The 20896-nt window shown below is 40.6% G+C and overlaps 1 protein-coding gene across 12 annotated transcripts in view; it reads right to left on the reverse strand.

Annotated features, from left to right (window-relative positions):
* The window catches only part of TMEM245 (transmembrane protein 245), a 757127-nt gene that overhangs the window by 312651 nt on the left and 423580 nt on the right, over positions 1–20896 (reverse strand). For 10 of the 12 annotated variants that reach the window (XR_011855834.1, XR_011855837.1, XR_011855832.1 and 7 more), the window contains one exon: positions 8444–8589. The exons of the other annotated variants lie outside the window; for them this stretch is intronic. Coding sequence is in view for 3 of the 10 variants with exons in the window: in XM_072152982.1 (XP_072009083.1) it covers positions 8444–8589 (146 nt within the window). In the remaining 7 variants the exon portion in view is untranslated. The remainder of the gene's footprint in view (positions 1–8443; positions 8590–20896) is intronic. 12 annotated transcript variants of the gene reach the window in all.

A 20896-nucleotide genomic window follows, 5' to 3' on the forward strand; every position in this document is an offset into this window, starting at 1 on the left:
CCCCAGTAGTATACAGCACAGCCCCCAGTAGTATACAGCACAGCCCCCAGTAGTATACAGCACAGCCCCCAGTAGTATACAGCACTGCCCCAGTAGTATACAGCACTGCCCCCAGTAGTATACAGCACAGCCCCCAGTAGTATACAGCACAGCCCAGCCCAGCATTAAAAAAAAAATAAACTTATATACTCACCCTCCGGTGGCCCCGATGTGCTGCGCTGCTCCCCCGATGTCCGCGCCGTCTTCTTTCTTCTGCTGGGCGCCGCCATTGATCTTCCCCGGCAGGCGCCTAGTATGACGCGCCGCTGCTGACGTCATACTAGGCGCCGCCCCGGGGAAAGACATGGCGGCGCCCAGCAGAAGAAAGAAGACGGCGCAGAAGACTTAAGACGAGCCGCGCAGACATCGGGGCCAGAATCGAGGGTGAGTAGACATCGAGGGTGAGTATGCGCCGCTATCGCTGTGAAAACACCCGCGATCGGTGCTAGCACCGATCGTGGGTGTTACCGGTAAGCAGTTGCTGCAATATGCAGCAAAGACTTACCGGCTATGGAGAGGGCTCAGCCCGTGAGCCCTCTCCATGCACCGGGACCTGAAGCTTAGTGTTATGCATAATTTCCCACTCCTGGGGAACGGTCCTTGGTATTTCCAATCCGGAATTGGCTCTGTGTGTAAGGATCAGCAGTTCCCACAACTCTACATACCCGAAACCAAAGCTTTCGGTAAAAGCATATATATATATATATATATATATATATATATATATATATATATATATAGAAGAACAACAGTGTAAGAGTTTACGTGGGGCGCTAGAACACAACCACCTGAGCCCTTGAATGTAGAAGACCTCCTGTGGGGTCATATAAACCACGGTTTAGTCGATGTAAATAAAAGAAGTAATTTATTTAAGATCTTACCGATCAGTATGGAGTAAAATGGTACAAATTAATGGTCCCTTTAACGCGTTTCGGGTCTTGGACCCTTTCTCAAAAAACGGACAAGTATATACATATCAATGCTCTGACAAAGCCTTTAAATACAAATAGAGTATGTTACTTACACTCCTGGGTTGGTGGATTACATGGCGCCAACCAGGGGAAGTTACACCTGCGCACTTCAAAGGACAGTACGCCGAGTGAATTTTTCGCTCCACTGCGCATGCGCCAAAATCCGGCTCGCCGGAAGTGACGTCATCGTTGTCATGGTGACGCGTCCTCACCACATCACCTCCCCCGGGCTTGTGCAGCGCCGCTGAAAGGTAATGTGGATCGCTCACCGTTGTTATGGTGATGCGTCCCCATTAAATCGCCTCCCCCGGGCTTGTGCAGTGCCACTGACAGATAATGCGGATCGCTCACCGTTGTCATGGTGACGCGTCCTCAGCAAATCACCTGTCACTGGCTTTTTCTGCAGATTTAATGTGTGATGGCAGATTTAATGTGGCGAGGGTTGCTCACCTCAGGGATTAAAGGGGTTATCATGGTTTAAAAAATTTCTTATGGCCGGGCTGGGGAGGGCTATTTAAACACAATAAACATGTACTTACCTCCTCCGGTGCTGCCGATGTCCCGTGCCGCGGCCGGTCTTCTCTGTGCGCCAGTTTCATTACAAGTGCGCACAGGGAGCTTCCGGCCGGCCGGAAGCTCCCATGCGCACCATCTCCCAGCGCTTACAACGCTGAGAGATAGGGACGGATGGGAGGAGCCGTCCACATGGCGGACCGGAAGCTCTCTGTGCGCGGCTTCTGTGCCCCTGTAAACAAACAGGGGCACGGATCGAAGGGACCGCGGTGCGGGACATCAGCGGCGACGGACGAGGTAAGTACATGTTTATTATGTTTAACTAGCCCTCCCCAGCCCGGCCATAAGAAATTTTTTAAACCCGGATAACCCCTTTAATGTATTTAATGCCCAGTGTGGTATAGCACCTCTGGGGACGATATGAATTCTTACATAGGTATGCATATTTTAAAAGACATAACATACACAAATGGCAACATACATAAAAGACAGCATACATGAAATTTACACGTAACATTTTTTTCCTTAAATAAATGAATAAATAATTACATGAGGAAAATCACAAAAGTTATAAAATATTAATAATAAAAAATAAAGAGTAATATTAAAGGTATTACTACATATACTTTTAAGATTATATAATAATAAAGTGCATGAAATATATTAGAAAATATATGTACAGTATGTATATATAAAAAATCTATTATTATTAGATAGGTAGAGGCTTTTTCAGAATATGCTCTCAAGTCTTTCGTTAAGACCATTAGGGACTTGACATTGCATCTTGAATATCCAGAACATCTCCCTTTTCTTTAGATCAGGGGTCAGGAACCTTTTTGGCTGAGAGAGCCATGAACACCACATATTTAAAAATGTAATTCTGTGGGGAGCCATACAATATGCACTTGCCCCCCAGTAGATAGGTAGCCACGGCACTTGTCCCCCAGAAGATAGGTAGCCACAGCACATGGCCCCCAGTAGATAGGTAGCCACAGCACTTGCCCCCCCGTAGATTGGTAGCCCCAGTACATGCCCCCCAGTACATATGTAGCCCCAGCACATCCACCCAAATAGACAGCTAGCCCCAGCATATGCCCCCAAGTAGATAGGTAGCCACAGCACATGCCTCCCAGTATATTGGTAATCACGGCACATGCCCCCCAGTAGATGGGTAGCACCATCACATGCCTGCTAGTAAATAGGTAGCCACAGCACATGCCCCCTCCAGCAGATAGGTAGTCATAGCACATTCCCCCAGTAGATAGTTAGCCCCAGCACATGCCCCCTGTAGAAAGGTAGCCCAAGCACATGCCCTCAGCACATAGGTAGCCATAACACATGACCCCCCAGAAGATAGTTAGTCACAGCACATGCTCCCCAATAGAAAGGTAGCCAAAGCACATGCCCCCAGTAGATAGGTAGTCATAGCACATGCCCCCAGTAGATAGGTAGCCACAGCAAATACCTCCCAGCAGGCAGGTAGCCCCATCACATGCCCCCAGGTCCCAGTAGACACAGCAAATGCCTCCCAGTAGGTAGGTAATGCCAGCACATATTTCCCCAGTAGATAGGTAGCCACAGCACATGTTCCCCAGTAGATAGGTAGTGCCAGCACATAATTCCCCAGTAGATAAGTAGCGCCAAAACATGCCCCAAGTAAATAGGTAGTGACGGCAAAAAAAAGCAACTTGTGTGTCTTAGATGTACACACTGCCGATTGCTATAAATCAATGATTTGTCTGAGAGCCAGATGCAGCCATCAAAAGAGCCACATATGGCTCCCGAGCCATAGGTTCCCTACCCCTGCTTTAGATGTTCGAATCTCTGTGGAGTTGTAGGGTCGGATGTGTTCTATAGGTGTCAGACTGAATTCCCTTAAGTTACATTTGTGATGAGAGGCTGCGTGTCGGGACACGTAAGGCATATCCATTTTCAATATTATGCCTGTGATTGTTGAATCTTTCCCTTAAAGGTTGTATCGTACATCCAATATACTGGAATTTACATGTACATTCTATTAAATAAACAACATACTTGGAACTACAGTTGAGGAAAGATTTGATTTGGAACGTCTCCCTAGTTACATTTGACATAAAGGTAGTCCGTCGATGGCTAATTGAATCACAACACTTGCATCTTACCTGACCACATCTGAAACTACCTACAGTTTTTGGAAAGAATGATACTTGGGCGTTTTTACTTTTTTCAGCTCTTAGGCGACTTGGTGCAAGTATATTCTTCAAGATGCAAGATCTCCTAAACGTTAGGCGGGGATTTTTAGGTATAATATTCCTTAGGTATGGATCGTGTGTCAATACTTCCCAGTGTTTCTTCAGTATACTGCGTATTTTTTGACTATCACTCGAAAAAGTGGTGATAAAATTAATATCACTCACATCGGTGGTAGTATCTCTATTTCCTGGTTTTAGGCAATCTTCCTGACTAAGTGCCGCTGCCCTTTTCTGTGCTGTTTGTACAAGGTTTAGCGGATATCCTTTGGCTCTAAACCGCCCCGTAAGAACATTGCTTTGTTGGTCATAGTCAGCATTATCAGTGCAATTCCTCCTTATCCTTTTAAATTGACCATAAGGTACATTTGTAAGACATTTTTTAAAATGGCTACTGCTAAAATCTAAATAGCTATTGCTATCCACCTTCTTAAAATAAGATTTCGTGCACGCAGCGCCGAAGCAGTTTCTGCTATAAAGTTTAAAAAGTGTTAAAACCGCGATACCGCGGTTTTAACACTAACGAAACTAAGCACCGGCACCAGCTCACCCTGAGCTGGTGCTCGGTGTTTACAGCTTACACCTACCATTTGAAATGGTAGGTTTCCTTTAAGGGAATTCAGTCTGACACCTATAGAACACATCGACCCTACAACTCCACAGAGATTCGAACATCTAAAGAAAAGGGAGATGTTCTGGATATTCAAGATGCAATGTCTAGTCCCTAATGGTCTTAACGAAAGTCTTGAGAGCATATTCTGAAAAAGCCTCTACCTATCTAATAATAATAGATTTTTATATATACATACTGTACATATATTTTCTAATGTATTTCATGCACTTTATTATTATATAATCTTAAAAGTATATGTAGTAATACCTTTAATATTACTCTTTATTTTTTATTATTAAGATTTTATACTTATATTTAACTTTTGTGATTTTCCTCATGTAATTATTTATTTATTTATTTAAGGAAAAAGAATTTTATGTGTAAATTTCATGTATGCTGTCTTTTATGTATGTTGCCATTTGTGTATGTTATGTCTTTTAAAATATGCATACCTATGTAAGAATAAGTTGCACAAGCCCGGGGGAGGTAATGTGGTGAGGACGCGTCACCATGACAACGGTGACGTCACTTCCGGCGAGCCGGATTTTGGCGCATGCGCAGTGGAGCGAAAAATCCACTCGGCGTACTGTCCTTTGAAGTGCGCAGGTGTAACTTCCCCTGGTTTGCGCCATGTAATCCACCAACCCAGGAGTGTAAGTAACATACTCTATTTGTATTTAAAGGCTTTGTCAAAGCATTGATATGTATATAATTGTCCGTTTTTTGAGAAAGGGTCCAAGACCCGAAACGAGTTAAAGGGAACATTAATTTGTACCATTTTACTCCATACTGATCGGTAAGATCTGAAATAAATTACTTCTTTTATTTACATCGGCCGGACCGTGGTTTATATGACCCCACAGGAGGTCTTCTACATTCCAGGGCTCAAGTGGTTGTGTTCTAGCGCCCCACGTAAACTCTTACACTGTTGTTCTTCTATATACAGGCAGTATTCAAACAGTTCCAGGAGAGTTAGTCCTTATGCAATAAAAGAACAGTGCATCAAACAAAAGGCAGCAGAGACTGCCCGCATTCCATGAAAAGAGATATTACAGAGTTTTTCCCTTGAACTGGCTAGCAAAGTGCGGTTAGTATTGCACAGCTCCTCATATGATGCAATAAGCCAGATTCAGAATTGTGGAAGACTAGTATACTCAAAACAGCAAGAAGGAATGGATTAATATCACTCGGTCTTAAAGATTAACGCATACAAAAAAGTTGAGGTTAGTAAAACACAGTGCTTGGAGATTAACTCATGCATCCCACAGCTAGTTAAGGTGAGTTCAGGCGGTATTCACACATTTCTAGGAGAGTTAGTCCTTATGCAGCAAAAAAAAACAGAGGATCAAACAGAAGTCAGCAGAGACTAATTAAAGGATGGGGGCCCCTAGGATGGTCAAACCTTACCGTGCTTCGCGGTCCTGACCCCCCCCCCCAGGCGTCATTTCCGGATGCCGACGGTCGTCTCCCCGCGTTCCTCACATCTCCAGCAAGAGGGCCCTCCACAGCATCTCTTCTTTCACTTTTCTTGATCGAATGCTTTCAAAACTATGCATTGCACGCTGCTCCATAAAGAACGCTCTCTCCACCACCTCTTCGTTGCCTCCAACGGCCATGCTCACTCCCAGCAGAGCTCCCTCCCAGGTGTAGACACACGAACCATGCTGAACTCACATCCAGAACCTCATGTGGTCAAGTTGAGCAGCTGCGGGGAGGCATGACATCACGTCCGCTCACATGCTCCCTCTACTGCCACTTGTGAACACCCCCCTCCTTAATCGGTTTCTCGTTCCTAATAATTGCCCTTACCTGATTATGGCTTCTGTCATAAAATTGCCCACTAAAAGAAACCCCTACCTAAAAGTGCCTTCCGTCAAAATAAATCCACATTCCTCAGTGATGCCCCCAAACTCCACAGTAATGCCAGGATTTAAAAATGCCCACATTAATTCCCTGCAGGCTAATGGTATTAGCAGCTTTCTACAGAAATGCTCCCCAGTCCAATAATGGCCCCTTTATAAAGTAATGCTCCTAGTCCACAGAAATTCCCGCTCCATATAGAAATGCCACCAGTCCACAGTAATGCCCCCTCTATATAGAAATATTCCCTTTATAAAGTAAGGATCTTAGTCCAAAGTAAACCCCTGTATATAGAAATGCGCTAAATGGTAATACCCCTTTTAAAGCAATGCTCCCAGTCCATAGCTATGCCCCCCTATATAGAAATGCCACCAGTCCATAATAATTCCTGCCTATAATGTACTGCCTACACAGTTTACTAATAAACAAAAAAAATCCTCATACTCACCTCTGTCTTCTTTCTTTATCCTCTGTCTTCTGTGAAGTACGATCAGCTGTGACTTCATCAGATCGCGTCTCCTGCTCCAGGCTGCTATATTAAACTGCATGAAGCAGGAGATGCAGTGCAGTTACATAATCACACCTACTGCTCAGTGTAGTGCTGTGTGGAACTGGCAGCTCCGTGCACTATTATACTACCTATCTCTATCTGTGTCCTGATGACACAGATAGGGATGAGAGTGGAAAAAGCTCCCTGGACTGCGGGACCAGTGAACTGCTGATCCAGAGGGAGCGCCCCGGATCTTTTGACCTAGCAATGCCACCACACAGGAGCATGAAAGAAACTACAACGAGAAGGTGTTACAATGCTTGACATTGCTTGCTGTTTATGCTGGGCGAATACAGATTGTCATCTTTTTTTTTCTTTTGAAAAAAATATTTATTGGGTACATGTTTTACATATCAAGCAGATATATTGTAGTGAGATATTCCTTTTTTCTACACTGTATAATCCTGTGACTCCTATATTACATATCAATAGACAACAGAGACACAACGTACGTCTCTAGAGAACTGTCTCATGGCCTCAGTGGTTAGATTGTTATCTTTTAAACACTAATACCTATGGATTGGTCAAATTTAAGGACATAACACCATGTTCTTAGTTGCCCCTAACATAGCATAATGCACCCCTTCCTTAAGCAAATGTTTTTGTTTCTATTAGTTTGACAATAATATACTCTCTATATCAAAAACAGTCCATGGTCATGTGATATCACAGTAATTAGTGCTGTGTAATATGCAAAATGCACCAGTGTGACCATACATCAAGCTAAGTTAGCGTGGCCGCCTACATCAGACAATTTCCAAATACTGTAATGGAATCTTCCAAATCCCATATAAGTTGTAGCAACGGTTCTGTGAAAAATAAATGTATATTCTAAAATTGTACCTGAATATGGAACTCTGGTGCACTGATGTGTGAGATCCCTTCACACAATACTCCCTCCCCTCTGCTATGAGTCACTGCTGTAGCAGGGGAGGAGCTGTGCTGTGTTCAGTGAAGAGATCGCATGCATTATAATGCTCTGAATCTAGCTATAATCTTTGAATATAAATGCATTTTTTTCAGTTCTGTTGCTAATGCCACATGACAAAAAGGTATGGTTATACAGAGCTGCTACCAAACACTAACTGAAACTTTGTGTAATACAAATGGCTGGCAGATTCCTTTTAAGGGGTTAAAACATGAGGTTACTGAGTGATAGAGTATTCTGCCTAAAAGGGCTAATATCTGAAGTTGCTAGGTATGGAAGCTGCCTTTCTGGACTAATCCTGTAACAGGGTTATGTAGAAATATATTGAAAGCATGTCCCATCTGCTGGAAGAATAGCAACGCTGGAACTGTATTAACTATTGTAGTTCCAGCACACCTACTCCTCCGCTGCACGTGCAGTCCATGGGGTCCAGTTTACAAGGGTTGCAAGAGACCTAAGAGTAATGTGGACCAATTCTTGGACCCACATCTAGGCAAGTATAAAAGTTTCTTTATAGCATCTACGAAGGGACCTGCTAAAGGGTGATTTGGGACACGAAACCACTGATCCAGATGGACCTGTGGGAGGGTCAGTGTCCCAAATGGCCCTAACAGGTCCTCTTTAATTGTTAAAACCCATGACGCCTTGGAGGCTGTAAACAAACAAATTCCGCACAAAAATATTCATGCTTACATCATTAACACTACTAGATCATGCAATGGATTGGGGGTTTTACACTACCTTATAGCCTCTTCTACAGATTGTCCAATCATATTGGAAGATGGGCCAGGTTGAGAGAGTGGTGTGAGACTGATAACCCATTTGACTGGCTTATAGTACTCATCACTGGAGCTCAGAAGATAGAACAATGTTGTAAGAAAGATCACCTGTAAAAAGTAGCAAATATTAAATGAATGGGAATCCATCAACAGATTTTACCCACTAAATTACCAGCACCCTCATGTAGGGTATGAAATGTCCTTTCCATAATTCCTCCTTTTATCTTAAATCTCACCTCTGTAACGTTAAAAAAAAATCACCTCCAAAGTCATTTGCCTTTAGGGGGAACATCGCTTCAGATGCTCAAATCGGGTTCGATAGCACCAAGAACCATGTGTTTGGTGAAATATTAAAGATAAGAATCTTATCTTTCTAAAAGCATCAGGATTGTGGTTTTGTCATTTTTCTTTACTGCTTGTATGTCCTGTTCTCTATCTCGCAGAACCACAACTCTGATACCCTACATGAGGGTGCTGGTAGTTTAACAAGTTAAGGGATTATGTAAATTATGTCAATTACACCATGTTCAACAAAATAATTTTAATTTATGAATATTTCTTACATGTGAATATGAATAATGGCCCTACATTAAAAAACTACATACTAACAGAGGAAAGAGCAGCTGAAATCTTATTCTAACTGCACCTAAATTGTAATAAATGCCTTGTGTGAAATGTATTGTAGCTTCATACTATAAAATTATAGGTTGCACTTGATGGACTTGTGGCTTTTTCAACTGTAACAGCTATGTAACTATTGAATACAAATACCTTTCAGGCCTCATCATTAACCCCTTATCTACCAGGCCTTTTTTTGTTTTTTCATTTCCATTTTTCACTCCCCACTTTCAAAAATGTACAACTTTTTTTACACGTAAAGAGCTCTGTGATGGCTTGTTTTATGTGTAATAAATTACACTTCATAGTGGTGGTATTGAACACTCCATGCCATGTAATGGGAAGCAGGAAAAAAATTGCAAATGTTTTCATACATTTACAAAAATTAAAACCTCCTGTACACATTTTTTTTTATTTTGCCATCTTCTGACACTAATAACTTTTTCATACTTTGGTGTAGGGAGCTTTTTTATTTTTACTATTTTTCAGACTCCCTAGGGTACTTTAACCCTAGGTTGCCTGATCGATCCTGCCATATACTGCCATACTACAGTATGACAGCCGCCATCTTCTTGAAACTGCCAGCAGCTTTGCCGGCGGTGATCGAGGGAAAACACCGTGTGTTACCGGTAAGACTTTGCTGCAATATGCAGCAAAGACTTCCCGGCTATGGAGAGGGCTCAGCCCGCGGGCCCTCTCCATGTACCCGCACCCGATGCGCGCTGTACTATTACTATAGGTAAGGGGTTAAAGGGTCAATTTTATTATATATCATATTTAATATTTTATTCAGCACCCCCCTAATTAAATTATACAATATGACTTACACGGTTATGGTGTTAGTAAGCCAAACTTCCAACTCCACCAAAATGGTAACCGACTCCATAGCCCTGTGTTACTGGTCACTGAAGCAGTTCTAAGAGGAGTGCTGACATTGCTTCCCAGTTCCTTTTTCCTTTTAAATGTAGCCTTGAAGAGGGGTACACAAATCACCACTTTTCAGCCTGCAGTCTCGTGACAGTGACGGTCCAATGAATGCAGCTGAGAAGTCTTCACTGCTCCTTTCCTGACGCTCCATTTCATGGGCCTATGATGGTTGCAGAAGCAGGAGAGGAACCAGCATAGGTTGTCAGCTGTACTTTACTGTTTATTGGTCCTCCACCTTTTCTGGCAGTTAACATCCCATTAACACATGCCTTTTGTAAACGCAAGTGTTAACAAATGTTTAATTCGGCAAATCTCTCTTCAGCTGTTGCAATGAATTTTTAAAACGAGACGTGTGACCGCACCCTGTGTGTGTATGAGATACTCCTATACACATGACTGACAGCCTGTATAATGATGTGAGGCATAATGGTGTAATAGCTCCTCTATGTGCTTCTTCGTGCTGGTGTTCGATGCAGCCTGTGTGTGTATAGGAAAGATACAACCGCTTCAGGCAGCCATGTTAAAACAGAAAATCTTAGATTCATGTGTAGCTGATGTCTGTGTCTCACAGATGTGTATTAGGAGGGAGAGCATATCAGATATCAACATACCTTTTGGATGTTACTATAGTCCAGGGGCGGACTGGGAAATTAAAGAGGCCCTGGAAAAAATTTAAATAGTGGCCCTATTTTGTGGGTGGAGTCAAATGAAGTAGTCGGGGTCAAGTGATGTGGGTGGAATTTGCAAAATGTTACTCAGAGTCACATTGTTGGTAGATTGACTTAAATCAAACAATGTTTTGCTAATATGCAGGGTAAATCTTTATAGCTTTTCTTTCTTGTATTGCAGAAAGTGGCTTCAGCGCTATATCCTCCTACAAGTCCTCGTGAATATCCAAGGATGCTTTGCTGGTAATATTATGCAAGCACCCTTGGATACCCGCAATTGCGCATGGCAGTGGCTTGCTGGAGGATGCAGTGCTGAAACCATTGCCTGCGCTACGAGAAAGAAGTGCAATTAATGCTTGTGGGTGACTAAGGACAAGCATCCTTGGTTACCTGTGCTATTGTAAGGCTGCGGCTTAATGGAGGGAAGAGCGCTGAAACCGAAGCCTTCGTTAGTAAGAGAAACATCGTGGGCTTGCCATCACAAGCATCCTTGTGCCCCTGTCCCCTATGTACAGGAATATAACTTCTATAATACTGCCCCCTATGTACATGAATATAACTACAATTATACTGCCCCCTATGTACAACAATACAACTTCTATAATACTGTCCCCTATGTACAGGAATATAACTTTTATAATGAAAATTTAAATGCAAGGAATAGCTTAGCATCAGTAGTAAAAATGATTAAGGGAGATTATTCTCCTGAAACGCGTTGGTTTTTGCTATGGACTTTTTAATTTAAATGAAATAAAGAAGAATTGATTTTTACTACTGATGCTGAGCTATTCCTTGCATTTAAATTTTCACTATTTGTGTCCGTGGCCGGCGGACTAGGCTTTCTTGCATCCCAGCGGAGTGGAGACTGGATTACAGACTACATGTCCAGGTGTGTGAGCGCTTATACCGGTTTCCCTTTCATAACTTCTATAATACTGCCCCCAATGTACATGAATATAACTACAATTATACTGCATATAGAAGAAGAATGGTTGAATCCAGCACTCATGGGAATTGCTTTAAAATTGCATTTTGTTTATTAAATCCATATCATGCAAAAATCAAAAATTGACACACAAGCCTTAAAAACATTAGCTAGAGTGCTCCCTGTTAAAAAACATGGGGGGGGGGGAACGGCAGACCTACGCGTTTCGGACGGATACTAATATGATGTCCTTAGTCATGGTCTAAGCAATCCACGAGTGCTGGATTCAACCATTCTTCTTCTATACCATATTCCTGAGACGGCACAGGATTTCATTATAATCCAAGATCCGAGCACCGTTCACATTCAAGGTGTGGATATCGCATGAAGAAAAGTGACGCATATGCAAGTCAGAGGTGAGCTGAATATCTATTTAAAATCTACCCTTTCTCTTCACAATTATACTGCCCCCTATCTACAAGAATATAACTTCTATAATACTGCCCCCTATGTACAAGAATATAACTACTATAATACTGCCCCCTATGTACAAGAATATAACCACTACAATACTGCCCCTATGTACAGGAATATAACTATTATAATCCTGCCCCCTATGTACATGAATATAACTACAATAATACTGCCCCCTATGTACAAGATATTTCCATGGAAAATATTAATCTACAGTAGTGAGCAGAGGAGCTGTATAAAAACTGTTTAGCTACACAACACTCAACCCTATAACTTTCTGATTTTTCCGTATATATATAGATGTATATGGGATTGTTAACTGTGGATCATATGGTACTTTTTTGTGGCACATTTTACTATTCCACGCAATGTACTGGAAAGCTGAAAAGATTCCAAGTGCAGTGAAATTGATAAAAAAATGCACTTGCAGCTTTTTTTGCAGGTTCTGTTTTGATGTTTTTCACTGTGTGCTCCGAATGACACCTGCCCTTTATTCTTTAGGTCGGTTGAATTTTTATAGGTTTTATTAGGTTTTAGCAGATGTTAAACTGTTTAAATCTTATGTACAAAAAAATGCCCATTTTGACAAATTCTAAAGCCAATAACTTTTCACACTTGCACAGAACTGCGTAACACGTCACTTTGTGCGCAAAGCACCAAGGTTTTAAAAGTATTGTGAAAGAGTGGCCATTCAGACATTTTATTTATATTTTGATTGGATATTTTAGGACATGGCGATACCTTACGTGATTTTTACCAATTTTTTTTATGTTCTAAAGAAAAAGGGGTGATTTAAACTACCGTATATTCCGGCGTGTAAGACGACTTTTGAAGACAGAAAAATCTTCTGTCTTCTCTGGGGTCGTCTTATACGCCGGTAATCCCGACCGCCTGCCGTGTATTCACGGCGGCGGTCGGGTCGTGCTGTATGGAGAGGGCTCACGGGCTGAGCCCTCTCCATAGCCGGTAAGTCTTTGCTGCATATTGCCTCAAAAAGATACCGGCGCATGGGCGCCGCCATCTTACCTGGGATCGCCGCTCCCCGTGACATCATCGGGGGCGGCGATCCATCTCCATGGTAGCCTCGGGTCTTCCGAAGACCCGAGGCTATTTCGTTTTAACCCCTTCATTACAATGTGCTGATAGCACATTGTAATGAATGAGGAGGAAAATCCCCATATACTGCCATACTGTATTATGGCAATATACGGTAGGATCGATCAGACAACCTAGGGTTAAAGTACCCTAGGGAGTCTGAAAAATAGTATAAATAAAAATAAAAAAAAGTTAAAAAAAAAAATAATTATAATAAAAAACCTATAATTTCAAATCACCCCCCTTTCCCTAGAACTGACAAATATAAATAAACAGTAAAAATCATAAACACATCAGGTATAGATGCGTCCGAAAATTCCCGATCAAAATATGATAACGTTTTTTCAATGCGTTTAACCGCGTAACGGAAAATAGCGCCCAAAGTCGAAAATGGCACTTTTTTGCCATTTTGAAAAATATAAAAAAATCTATAAAAAGTGATCAAAAGGTCGTACAGTCCTAAAAATGATATCATTGAAAATATTATCAAATTTCGCAAAAAATGACACCACCCACAGCTCCGTACACCAAAGTATAAAAAAGTTATTAGTGCCAGAAGTTGGCAAAATCAAAAAAATAATTTTTGTACAGGTGGTTTTCATTTTCGTAAATGTATGAAAACATTATAAAACCTATACAAATTTGGTATCCCCTTAATCGTACCGACCCAAATATTAAAGTAGTCAAGTCATATGGGGCGCTCAGTGAAAGACGTAATATCCAAGCCCACAAGAAAATGGCGCAAATGCGTTTTTTTCACCATTTTCATTGCATTTGGAATTTTTTTCCCGCTTCTGAGTACATGGCATGGAATATTTAATAAAATAAAAATTTAAGGTACAGTGTGGTAACATTTACAGTAAAATGGACGATGGTAATGTTGTTGTTGTATGCCTTATGTTTATGAGGGACAGTTTTCCTGCTATATACCTGCATGTCATAAGAATTTAAATTAAAAAAAAAGGACCATGTTAAATTCAAATCAGTTTTTTTTAAAATTTTTACCGGTGTTTTGTATGCGTTGGAAAAGGGGTAGTCTTATACGGCGAATATATCTCAAACTCTATATTTTAAACAGGAAAGTAGGGGGGTCGTCTTATACACCAGGTCGTCTTATACGCCGGAATATACGGTACTTTTACAGCTGATCTCTAATAGTCTGCCATCAGCAGGCTATAAGCTGTCATGGCAACCGATCAGTGCCCCACAATGACGGAGTTACCTGTGTTATACAGTTGACACACGCTCTGTATTTATCCCCTTAGGGACACAGGGTTATTCCTCTCATTTCTCACTGTCCATCTTCAAAAATCCATAACTTTTTCATTTTTCCGTATACAGAGCTGTGTGAGGTCTTATTTTGTGCGTAATAAATTTTACTTTCCCCTGATGTTATTTATTATTCTACGTCATGTACTGGGAAGCAGGAAAAAAATTACAAATGTGGAATAATTGAAAAAAGGGCATGTGCGTCACGTTCTTGTGGGCTCAGTTTTTACGACTTTCACTCTGTGCTCCAAATAACACCTCTACTTTATTCTTTGGTTCGGTACGATCACGGTGATACCAAATTTATACAGGTTTTATTGTGTTTTAATACATTTAAAAAAATTAAACAAATTTGTACGAAAAAGAAAAAAAAAGGTTGCCATCTTCTGGCAATTTTTTGCAAAATTAGCCGACGTTTTCATTGCTACTATTTTGAGGACTGTGCGACATCTTGATATATTGACATCTTGTCATCTTGTTATATTTTTAGGTCATGTAAAAAGGTGTAAAAGTCGAGTTTTGGACATTTGGGCGCCATTTCTTGTTGTGAAAGTCACCGCCAGCAATAACCGTTTTTATATTTTGATAGATTGGGCATTTTGGGATGCAGCGATAATTACGTGTTTGAGATTTTTACTGTTTATTATGTTTTACCCTGTTTCCCCTAAAATAAGACATCCCCCGAAAATAAGATCTAGTACAAGTTTGCTCCGTCTTAGAAATATAAGGCCTCCCCTGAAAATAAGACCTAGTGGCCGTCATTGCAACGGCTCCCCCCGCGCCATACATTAGGATTAGGAAATCTTTTAGACGCGGCAGAAGGTTGTGACATGGGGAAGAATTCATGGAAGTAAATCACTGACTGTTGTGCTGCAAATGTGATACCAGCAGCTCCCAGGATAAGAAGGGTCATCTATGGAAAGTGCTTTTACTAATAATGAGAGATTGGGGCCAATGATTTTAATAGAAATGGAGTCACAAGAAATACTGCATGAAATTCAGAGTTTGGAGAGTCATAAGTTGTAGGGATTGATTAGAATTTTTTATATTTTATTAATTTTTTACATTTTTAAACTTTTTTTTTCTTTTTTTTTTACTATTTCTTAGACCCTCTAGGGTACATTAACCCTAGATGGTCAGATCGTTCCTGCCTAGTATTTGGCATTTTTGCTTATGATTTATTAAAATGAGCCACTGGCACATTTGTAGAAAAGACCAGCGCTTCAGAAGAATGTAGCAGTAAAAATAGTAGTTTCGTTATTCATACCTCTTTAAAAGCATAAGTGGTGGCAGAGTGCACAACACAATGGAAACACAGGGTAAATCCCTTTTGCTTATGATTTATTACAATGAGCCACTGGCTTATTGTAACGAATCTGCAGTAACCATGCAGCCTCGGGTCTGACGAAGACCCGAGGATGTCATGGCAACCGATCGCCGGCAACAATACAAAATACATAATATTCAAATGTATGCAAAAAATTACTTTACAGCAGCTTCACAATAAATCTATAAGAGATACAACATTTAAGCCCATTCCCACCCTCCCTTGGCGGCTGGCGTTTAGTACGAAACTCAGAGAGCACGTCCTATTTGACAGCTAAAAAAAAAATACAAAAAGAGAAAGAAAAAAGAAAAAAAAGAAAGTAAAGATACATTATGTAATCTACTGATGGAAACTAAAGAAGGAATTATTCATTCGATCTATTCAACCATAAATCCATCATTGTATCTCTTTTTGCACCATTTTTTAATTCCTCCTGTCTCTCTGCCAAGAATAGAATATCCACTCTTTCTTTGGGTGCCTCCATATCCTTCCAATCGCACAAAATTACCAATCTTGCCAGAAAAAGACCACCTCAGTGAACCAATGACACCTAATGTAGTACCCAAGATGCAGATCTGTGGACTAAAGAGAATGCCACGTTAAAAACTGATAATCTGTAATCTATCAAGGACATCTGTCCAGTAACGATGCAATTGTGGACATCTCCATAGCATGTGTACAAGATCAGCGTACACCAGGCAAAATCTTGGGCACTTTTCTTAACTGTCATATGTCATATGAACCCTGTGCACAATAAAAGTCTGGAAGACAATATGGGACATATTGTTTATATTTATTCCTGGTCATGTGCATTGCGTCCACCCATTCTTCCGCTGTCAAATCTGTTATATCATTCTGCCATTTTTTATAACATTCTATTGCAGGAGATTTTCATTCTTAATCATAATCTTATAGATCCTAGACATTAAACCCCTCCCATTTTGGGGATGAAGCATTTCTTTTAGGGGATGCTCTTCTTGTATAAAATCCTTATCCGACAAGTGAGCACTGAAGGTGTACTTGAGTTGAGCATAAAAAAAACAGTCCCCAGCCCCCAAATAAAATCCAAAAATCCAAAAAGGACTTTAAACCCCCTGATCCAACACCTGATGGACATATGGAACCCTTATCCCTCCAAAATCTTGAAATCTCCATACATTGACCTTGTGAACCCCCACAGTAGTGTTATATTTAAATATCCCTTAACCCCTATTTTATTCTTAATCCTATCCCATACCCACTGCATTAGTGCAAAAATCGAGTGCCCTACCATGTTATCAAACATTTTAAAAAAACATCTGTTTCTAATAAAATCCATATATCATATTCATTCAAACAACCATATTTCTTTTTTAACCCCTACAGGACTCAGCCTATTTTGGCCTTAAGGACGCAGCCCCATTTTTCAAATCTGACATATGTCAGTTTATATGGTTATATAATTGGAACACTTCAACTTATCTATGTGATTTTGAGACTGTTTTTTGTGACATATTGTACATCATGTTAGTGGTGTTTGTCTGCCAATATGTATTATAGTTTTTGTAAAAAAAAAAAAAATTTTGAAAAATTTTGAAAAATTTACAATTTTCATTGTTTGAAATAACTATAAATCATTTTACTTCACAACAAAATTTTTTATCTAACATTTACCATATCTCTAATTTATGTTTTCATCATTTTGACAGAGTTCTTTTACTTTTTTAGGATTTGAGAAGGCTTAAAAATATAACAGCAATTTTCCAAAATAAGAGAAAATTTCCAAAACCATGTTTTTTTGGTACCAGTACATATCTAAAGTGTTTTTTAAAAGGCATATACATTAGAAACCCCTATAATTCACCCCATTTATAAACTGCACCTCTTCAACAACTCAAAACAGGTATAAGGGTGTCTGTTAACCCTTTAAGCATCTCACAGGAATTCAAATAAAAAAGAGGTAAAGTTAAGAAATTATAATTTATTTTCTATAACAGGTTTAATTAGTTCAAAAATATTTAAATTTACACGAGTAAAAGAGTACATGCATCCTAAATTATGTTATGTGATTTCTCCTGAGTAAGAAAATATCCCACATGTAGATGTGGTTTTTGGGCACATGGGAGGGCACAAAGCAAAAGGAGGGCCATTGGGCTTTTGAAGAGCAGCATTTTATGAAAAAGCATTCAGGTGTCATGTTGCTTTTGTAGATCCCCTGAGGTGTTAGAACAGTAGAAACCCCTGACAAAATGACCCATTTTGGAAACGACACCCCTCAAGGAATATATCAAGGGGTAAAGTGAATGGTTTGACCCTACAGGCGTTTCACAGAATTTATTAACATAGGACTGTGAAAATTTACAATTTTTTAAAGAAAATCTCATTTTAGTCCCAAAAAGTCCCTGCATTTTTAAAAGCAGTTTAAGGTAGAAAAGCACCCCAAATTTTGTCACACAATTTCTTCTGAATACGGCAATACCCCATATGTGGTTGTAAATAGCTGTAGGGGTATATGGCAGGAGTTGGAAAGAAAACAAGGCTTTAGGGCCTTTGGAGAGCAGATTTTGATGAAATCATTTTCATGCCCCATGTCATGTTTGAATAGCTCCTGGAGTACTGTAACAGTGATAAACCCCCAAAAGTGACCCCATTTTGGAAACTACACCCCTCAAGGAATATATCAAGAGGTAAAGTGGAAGGTTTGACCCTACAGGTGTTTCACGCTATTTATGAACATAAGACTGTGAAAATGAAAATTTACATTTTTTTCAAGAAAATCTCATTTTAGCCCCCAAAATGTCATTTTTAAAAGCAGTTTGAGGTAGAAAAGCACCCCAAATTTTGTCACACAATTTCATCTGAATACGGCAATACCCCGTATGTGGTTGTAAATAGCTGTAGGGGTATATGGCAGGAGTTGAAAAGAGAACAAGGCTTTTGGAGAACAGATTTAGATGAAATCATTTTCATGCCGCATGTGCATTTCTCGAGGCTCTCGATGGCACACTAGCTTCGGGGATGTCGAGGGAGTGGACTAGACCTTTGCCCCGCCCCCTGGAGATGCATGTGCACTTTATGTGCCCTGGGCGCGTGGACATGTGCATTAGGGACATGAGGAAGCCACGGAGGTGTCGATAAGCGTGGAGCATTTGTCCACACTTCCCCTGTATGCAAGCTTAATTTAGGTAACATTTGTTTGCACTGGTGCTTACATTCTAATACACCTAAGTTATTTAGCCTTTATCAAAGGGGATCCTTTTTTGAGATTTCGCTATTTGCTTGTACCAGCCTTGCATTTCTGCACTTATATATTGTGTGCTTGCTTCATTATGGCAATGGGGACAGTGTGGAGGGGAATCAATTTTGGTTATATTGTAACCATTCCCTAATCTTGCATGTGATTTGGAATGTGCATTTTAAGTGTTTTTATTGGTGTTTTTCAATAAATTTATGTTGTTCTGCAATGAATCTCATCTCATGAGGACTTTTTTACACACCACTCTGGTTTTGAGCAGTTCAAACCCCGGAAGTGAGGCATCAGTGATGACATGACCTGTTACTAACTTGCATAGGCATTAGACGCGCTCTGGAAGTGGGGCCTTTATGAATGACACGCTATGGAGGAAACGAAGGGAATGCAAAACGCATGTTGGGGTGATGGTTACGGCCTTTGAACAGGATTCTAAATGGGTATGTATACTTAACCCTTTAGTGACGCACCCTGAAAAAGCTCTAGTGACCGGGCATTTTTAGCCAATCTTCATAAGTGCTGGTTTAAGGGCCCTAATTTTTTTGTGGTACCTTAAAAATTTTTGGGGGGACACATAGAGCTAGTTAAAAGGTAATAAAAGTGTAAATATTTTTTTAAATTTTTATTTGGGGTTATAAGTGGAAAAAGCAGTTTCTTTGAATTTTTAATACTTTTTTTAAAAAAAATTCAAATTAACTTAAAATGAAGATTATTACTGAATTTACTATTTTGTTTTGGTCGTTTTGATATACATTGGGGCAGATTTACTTACCCGGTCCATTCGCGATCCAGCGGCGCGTTCTCTGCGCTGGATTCGGGTCCGGCTGGGATTTATTAAGGTAGTTCCTCCGCTGAAGAGCATCGGAACGCACTGGAATACACAGAGCCGGGCTGAGTTAAGGTAAGTGCAAGCTCCGCGACAGATTTTTTTTTTTTAAATGCGGCGGTTTTTCCAAATCCGTCGGGTTTTCGTTCAGCCATGCCCCCGATTTCCATCGCGTCCATGCCAGCGCCGATGCGCCACAATCCGATCGCGTGCGCCAAAATCCCGGGGCAATTCAGGGGAAATCGGCGCAAATCAAAAATATTCGGGTAACACGTCGGGAAAACGCGAATCGGGCCCTTAGTAAATGACCCCCAATATGTATAGTTTTGGGCAAACATGGCGACTATGGCTATGCTTTTTGTAATGTAGCAGGGGAATTTTTTTATTATATGGGGAAATGTCATTGTATTTTTATGAATATTTTGTTACAGAGGAAAATCACCATCTGTGACTGGGGATTCTGATCAGGGTGCGGTCACACGTCGCGTTTACCGCATGCGTTTAAAAACGCATTGGAATAGCTGGAGAGTGATTTGCCTAATTAAACACCTCTTAACACTTGTGTTTACAAAACGCATGCGTTAACCGCGATGTTAACGCATGCGTTAACAATGCGTTAACAACCGCATGCGTTAACCGCGATGTTAACGCATGCGTTAACAATGCGTTAACGGTTGCGTTTTGTAAACACAGGTGTTAGCAGCTGTTTAATTAGGCAAATCACTCTCCAGCTATTGCAATGCGTTTTTAAACGCATGCGGTAAACGCGACGTGTGACAGCACCCTCAGAGCTGGACTGGGTCTAATTAGACCCAGCAGCTCTGATTAACCCCTTTAGACCCGGTGGCAGCGCTGGCTCTGCTCCTCCATGCTGTGAGTAGTAGAGAAGCGGTAATCTAGTCTCAAAGAAAAGACGGCTATTTCTACACCAGAAGGTCACTTTTAGTATAAAGTATTCCCTTTTGGCCTACATGGTGCACCAGACACTTTTCAGAGGTTAATGGACCTAATTTTGAAACCTCATAGAGAGTATTCATAAGCCAATCTAGATGATGTG

Source organism: Engystomops pustulosus, chromosome 5 (genome assembly GCF_040894005.1).
Source record: "Engystomops pustulosus chromosome 5, aEngPut4.maternal, whole genome shotgun sequence".
NCBI classification, from domain to species: domain Eukaryota; kingdom Metazoa; phylum Chordata; class Amphibia; order Anura; family Leptodactylidae; genus Engystomops; species Engystomops pustulosus.